General features: G+C 31.4%; 1 protein-coding gene across 3 annotated transcripts; it reads left to right on the forward strand.

The window, feature by feature from the left end:
• Window positions 1-867: 867 nt before the first annotated feature.
• LOC139872793 (wax ester synthase/diacylglycerol acyltransferase 6-like) lies at window positions 868-6,095 on the forward strand. Of its 3 annotated transcripts, none has more exons than XM_071860722.1 (7): window positions 868-1,154; window positions 2,414-3,016; window positions 3,612-3,678; window positions 4,263-4,378; window positions 4,547-4,756; window positions 5,113-5,250; window positions 5,747-6,095. In XM_071860722.1, exons 1-7 carry the CDS (start codon window positions 891-893, stop codon window positions 5,900-5,902), a joined length of 1,554 nt encoding a protein of 517 aa, XP_071716823.1. In that variant the 5' UTR covers window positions 868-890; the 3' UTR covers window positions 5,903-6,095. The 3 variants fall into 3 exon arrangements, with proteins under 3 accessions (XP_071716823.1, XP_071716829.1, XP_071716837.1); XM_071860728.1 differs by lacking the exon at window positions 5,747-6,095 and adding an exon at window positions 5,382-5,485; XM_071860736.1 differs by having other exon boundaries at window positions 933-1,020.
• The last annotated feature ends 952 nt before the right edge of the window (window positions 6,096-7,047 follow it).

Consider the following 7,047-nt stretch of genomic DNA (forward strand, 5'->3'; position numbering starts at 1 on the left):
TTATAATTGGCCTAATAGATACTTAACAGATTTGTATGTTATCATGAATTCTTCCCACCTAAAAGATTCGATCATTTTTATTTGTAGAGTAGAATTAAACAAGCAAAATTGATGGTAAATTATAGGGTTAACACATATGTACCTTTAGAAACTAATTGCATAATGTTGTTGCTGAGTTCTTGAATAAAAAGCTTCTTTTAATTTGACGATGTGCTGTTAATTTAGCTTAATTTATAATTTATAATTAGGGTTATAAAATGGGATAAAAGGGGATAATGGTCCGATGGAAAATATCAGCTGAATTTGTATATGGTTAAAATTATTAAATGCACGAATTTGCCCTCATATGTGTGGCACATGTGAGGGGTTAATCGTTAAAACTTGACAGCATTTAATTAGGGGTATCAAACACGCAAGTTACACAAAACTTATATACCAACTACGCAAAAATAAAAGTTTAGGTGTTGTCATGATCATGTAAACAAACCACGGGTACCAACGGCGTAATTTTTTCTTATTTCTTTGATTCCTATGAGTTTTCTTTTTTTTTTTTCTTTTTTCTTTTGAGAGATCTGTAACCTTTATTTATTATGGAGTATGTTAAATCTAAAGAAAATGTAGGTTGGTTCAAGATATGGAATAGTAATTGTGACACGGAATTCAAGGTCAGAAGATCTACTGTTGATGGTTGAGTTGGTTAGTACAATTTATTTTGCTGAAAAAGATTGAATTTGACGGCTATTAATTACATAACAATTTCGCCTAACTGATACTAAAGTCAACTCAATACCCTCTAATTTATTGGGTTAAATAGTCCACATTCACATTATATTATATTACTCCGTATACTACCAGCATAAACTCTATTCGAATCACATTTCAATTTCTCAATGGAGTCACTCACAAGTGGGTTAAGGTGGAGACAATCAACTCTAAAACCTATTCAAATCAGTGAGAGGAACTCTTTTAACGTCGCTGAAGCTTCCGGTTATGAAGGCGAACCGCTGAGCCCAGACTCACGTATGTTTCACGAACCAAATTTGAACGTGTACAACATTGCCATTTTGGGTTCCAAATACCCCATTAACCCTGCTATACTTTACGAGAAGTTGCCACAAGCTTTGCTTAAACATCCTCATTTTTGTAGTTTGCAGGTAAAAATTGGTATTTTGTACCCCCTAGATTTGAACCCACAAACTCATATTTGAAAATTTGATAATGTCATCTTCATACCGGTAGTTAATGACCTTTAAGCATACTATATTTAAGTTCTAAAACTCTGTTGAATTAATTGCAAAGCATAAATATTTCATTTTTAATATCGACTTTCCTTATATAATGTAGGTATTAGCGTTATTAATGACAACTCCTTATTATAACTATGGAATTAATTTATGTATGAAATGTTTAAACGTAGCTCTTAGGGCTACGTGTATCATTTTCCTGTATATATATATATATATATATATATATATATATATATATATATATATATATATATATATATATATATATATATATAGTGGTAGGATCAAGAGGGAAGTAACCAATCGGGGGAAGCGGGGGGAAGCAAAAACTTTTTTTTTCTTCGTTTTTTGAAAAAACTTTGTTCACGAACATTATAGATGAGATGAAAATATGAACATTTAGTAGAGACACTTTGTGATAAATGTTTTTATTTTGGCGGGAAAACGCTCGAAGAAGTAATATATAACAATTATCGTGTTTTTCGAGTGTATATTGAGCTTTTAGCTATTGGGGTTTAGATATTAGGGTTTAGATATTAGGGTTTATAGGGTTTAGAAATTTAGGGTTTAGGGTTTAGATTTAGGGTTTAGATTTAGGATTTAGATTGAGTTTTTAACACGAACGGTTTAGAGTTTAGGGTTTAGGGTTTAGGGTTTAGGGTTTGGTGTTTTGGGTTTATGGAATAAACCCAAAACACCAAACCCTAAACCCTAAACCCTAAACCCTAAACTTTAAATCGGACTAAATTTTATTTCACAAAACATGAAAAAAAACGTTCATATTCTTCACGAACAATATTATCTTGAATGTTATTTTTGTCGATCGTTTTCCCGCCTAAATAATAACATTCATCACGAAGTGTCTCTTCTAAATGTTCATATTTTCGTGTGATCTTGATGCCGGAAAAAAAAAATTCAAAAAAAACGAAAAAAAATAAAAAATTTTGCTTCCCCCCGCTTCCCCCCGATTGGTTACTTCCCCATTGATCCGGCTATATATATATATATATATATATATATATATATATATATATATATATATATATATATATATATATATATATATATATATATATATATATATAATTAACAAAATTGAAACATGCACACAAATGAATTTTCATATGATTTATTTCTAAATGATCACATTTTCCTACAAAATTCAGGTTGTAGATGACAAAAATGAAGGAGAAATGAAATGGGTTCCAACAAATGTAAACTTAGACAACCACATCATCATCCCTACCATCCCACAAAATCTTAACTCCCCTGATAAATTCCTTGAAGACTACGTCTACAATCTTAGCAAAACCTCAATAGACGCTTCGAAACCGTTGTGGGACCTACATCTTCTAAACCTCAAAACTTCGGACGCAGAAGCAATTGGAATATTCCGGATCCATCAATCCCTTGGTGACGGGACCTCTCTGGTGTCATTGCTACTAGCTTGTACACGTCAGATATCAAACCCTGATGCTGTTCCCACTATACCAACTAATAAGGGTAAAAATTCAGGGTGGCTTTCATCATATCATGTGAGTGTGCCCGGGCCTTGGTGGCAGCGGTGGTACATGGCGGTTGGCTTGGTTTTTTGGTTGGTTTGGAATACGTTAGTTGATGTTGGATATTTTATTGCGACTGCCATGTTTTTAAAGGATACTGAAACGCCCATAAAAGTTCCGTTTGAAGCTGAATTTAAACCGAGAAGATTAGTTTACCGGACGGTTAGCCTTGATGACATGAAGCTAATCAAGAATGCTATGAATTTGGTGAGTGAGTTTTAGGTTTTAACAATTTATTACCACTTCAAATTTTGTGTTCTATAGTGGCCATATTTATTTTATTTAATGGGAAGTAATTTGTACAGTTGCGGGTGCGGGTAACTAAGGAAAGAGTCTAAAATATTTTTTTACCATAACACCTTGTAAAAGAGCCAGCCCTAAACATAATTATAACGTAAGTTTTAATTTTTTTAGTTTATAAATGGTGTATGATCCTGCATTACAAAGTTTTAAGTTTGGCGTCTTTGTTTATCAGTGTTTAAAATCGAATTTTGTAATCGGACAATTTTACTCTGTTCTACTACTGGATATGTAAGTATGTGTTATAAGGACACATTTTAAGAAACATAACTTAAGTTGAAACTTAGAAAATATTACATTATATACATATTTAATTTTAGTAACTTTTAAATTATTAAATACGTTTTTTAATTAATGTATGGAAATATTTACTTTCAATAATAGTTATTATCATCCGATATAAGGGCACAACTTAACAAAATCCATATATCCACATATATAACATATACAAAAATTAATAAGATAATTTATTTATCTTCTTGTCTTTTCAACCTTATTACAGACTATTAATGATGTTGCGTTAGGGATCACCCAAGCTGGATTATCACAATACCTTAACCGAAGATATGGTAAGTCACTAAGTATTCCCTTAGTCATATTAATTGCTTAATATTTATTTTTGAGATATCTCAAATCAATTATATACATTTATAAATAATTAAGAAAACTAAAAAAGTTCTTCTGCACCCTTATTATTTATTGAATTTTGTTAACAACAAACTTAAGGACTATCGTTAACGTGAATTAAATAAGTGTACATGGCGGTTAACTATCACTTTCTACGTGACATCGAATTGTATAATAGTACTATATAGCATGTGAACAACAGCCCTTTAGGCTATTGTTAGTTAGCAAAATTCTTATTTATTATATGTATTTAACACAAGAAAGTAAGTTATTAAGTAAAAATGTAAAAATAAATAAAAAATATAGTGTAACTACTGACGTTTCTTAAACTACGTATATTTTTGTTCATGGATAATTAAATTGAGACTTAGGGAGTACGGAGTAATAGTGTACTACGTACTTACGCATTTCAACCAAAGGAAGTGACTTTAACAATGTGAAGTTTTAATAGATACTATTGAAAAGATGAGCAATAATTGATCATAATCTTATAAATAAAAGAGGGAAGTATTTTGATAATTTTTAGGTGAAGAGAGGAAAAAAGACGAAGGCGCAACCGAGAAGAAGAATAACCTCCCAAAGAAGAATATAAGATTGCGTTCATTGCTGTTAATCAACTTGAGACCATCATCAGGCATTCAAGTGAGTGTTTCAATGATCTTGGTAGCAAACAAAAAGATTGGACATCTTTTGTTGGAAATCTACATTACTTGCAAAATTCAGTGTGTATATTTTATAATTAGTTAACATATAAGACGTTAAAAAGGTCGATTTTAGAAGGTTTAATTAGTCTATGTACACATATATTAGGCGTTGGCTGATATGATGGAGAAGAACACTGAAGCGAAATGGGGCAATTCGATTGGTTACATTCTTCTTCCATTCACAATTGGTATTAGAGATGATCCACTAGATTACATTAGAGAAGCCAAGGCAACAATTGATCGAAAGAAGCGCTCTCTTGAGGCCATATATACCTTCTCAATCGCCAAGTTTGTTCATAAGTTTTTTGGCATCAAGGTATTTTTCTAGTATTGATATATTGTGACAGAAAAGATTTTTTACTAGGTCGCGCCTTTCTTTTTGTGCAAATGTACATTTTAATGGAAATTACCATGCAAGGCGTGGTATGCACTAGTAGGTGCACTTACATGGATCTTGTTAGGATGTTAGGGACATTGTAGTGCACTTAGGGTGAATATTTATAATCAAATAAGTTATATTGGTTCCGATTTGTTGACATATTGATTATAGTAAGTCGCTAATAGTAGATTATATTCGAGTGACACCCTTTGTGATTTCAACCAGATTTAATTTCAGCGAGCTTTGAGGATATTAAGTTGCTAAAAATGTTGGTCCTTTTCGTCTAATAATAGGTGGCAAGCTCACTTTCGCACGGGATTATGACAAGGACAACATTATGCTTCTCAAACTTGGTTGGACCTCTTGAAGAAATCGGATTTTATGGCCATGACGTGGAATTCATAGCTCCTGGTTCTTACGGACAACCACATGTAAGAACATACTCATATGCTAATATTTGTATAATTGTTTGATGGTATACTAGTACTATAACCATCTAATTTGTAGTTCAAGTAAGTCAAAAAAACTTACAAAACTAGTATAACTGGTGTTGGAAACGCAGGTTTAATGATGTCACTATCAAACCGGTGTTGGAAAGGCCGGTTTGATGATGTGGCCATCCAACCGGTGTTGGGAAGACCGGTTTGATATATGCATTGAGTTAGTTATTAAACTGTCATGTATGAAAAATAGAGTTTAATATATATTTCTTTGTATATACAAACTTTCTATATGACGGTTAAATATTTGTACTGCAACTTACGAGAGTTGACACTACAACTTAACTTTCCGTATTTGTACTGCATAAAAGGCGTCACTAAAAGCTGGCATGATTTTTTTTTTGTAAAACGATTATACATACAGTAACTATCATCAATTATATTAGGATAATCTAACTCATGATCCATTTTCCCCATCCAATTCTAGGGTTTGATGATCAATTTTCAAAGTTACGTGAACAAGATGACAATAGTCCTTTCGGTCGAGGAAAATACAATTCCAGATCCTCACAAGCTTTTAGATGATCTCGAAGGGTCACTAAAACTCGTCAAAGAAGCAGTTTATGCAAAGGGACTTGTTTAAGGAGAAGGGTATGCTATAGGCTACATTTACAATACACGGTATTTGAAGGATCTTCCAATTTCCGTTTTTACTTTTATTTTTATTTTGTAAGGAAAACACCCAAATTTTATAAGGTAATATTTAATAAAATATTATTTACTTTATAAACTAAATAAGATAATTCATATTTTCTTACAAGTATTTTTTCGTACCAGATTAGATGTCTTCCATTTCTTCAATTGATGATAATTCAGTAAAAAGTTTACTTTGCCTTTACGTGGTGTTTGTCTCCCCTATTCCGCTTACATGTAGCCACAAAACGCCCCAGAAACGCCTGTAATGGGGCGTTTGTCGGCATTTCTTTACCGGTGTTTGTCATCTTGAACGCAGAGGAGGGGGTGTTTTGCTAGTGATGTGGGGCTTTTTCATTGGTTGGGTGTGATTTACTTGGGTGATAAATCAGTTATTTGAAATGTATATATTTTTATAGTAATTTTGATGGAGTAATTTGCAAAGAAAAAAAAAATTAGAGTTTGAGCACTCCAAGTCTTAGAAAGAAGACGATTACAATTTGGAAATTTTATAAAAATACAATGTACCCCGTAAAGTATATAATAGTTTGCAAACAATATATTGTTTATGGTAATTGTAGTTTAGACCCTCAAACAAAAATTGTAGTTTACTTTTATTTATTTTATGTTAAATTTTGTTTATGTTTTTACTTGATTTTATGTATTTTTGTACTTTTATATATTAACTAATTTATGTTTAATTTTCTTATTATATTAATATCAAAAACAATATAAAAATTTAAATTAAATGTCACGTCACCGTCATCCTTTCCTACAAACGCCCCCTTTACAACTCCCCATTTCCATATCGTGGTCATATTACCGTCAATACTCAAATGTACCCATCTTTCACTTCACATAGCATCACCATTATTTGTGGTCTTAATAGATCATAATAATTAATTGCTTTCAAATCACGATAAGAAAGAAATGAATCAGTATTAAAAGTTTTTGTGACTTCCATAATTAAAAATTTGTAGAATTGATAATTTAATGAATTTTTAATGTTATTCTAAGTAATGAACATTTATTTTTAGACATATCTAAATATTAATGTAGACTATGTTCGAAGGAGTATAAACAACTCTTAAAATA

The sequence above is a fragment of the Rutidosis leptorrhynchoides genome, chromosome 1 (assembly GCF_046630445.1).
Source record: "Rutidosis leptorrhynchoides isolate AG116_Rl617_1_P2 chromosome 1, CSIRO_AGI_Rlap_v1, whole genome shotgun sequence".
Taxonomy (NCBI): Eukaryota; Viridiplantae; Streptophyta; class Magnoliopsida; order Asterales; family Asteraceae; genus Rutidosis; species Rutidosis leptorrhynchoides.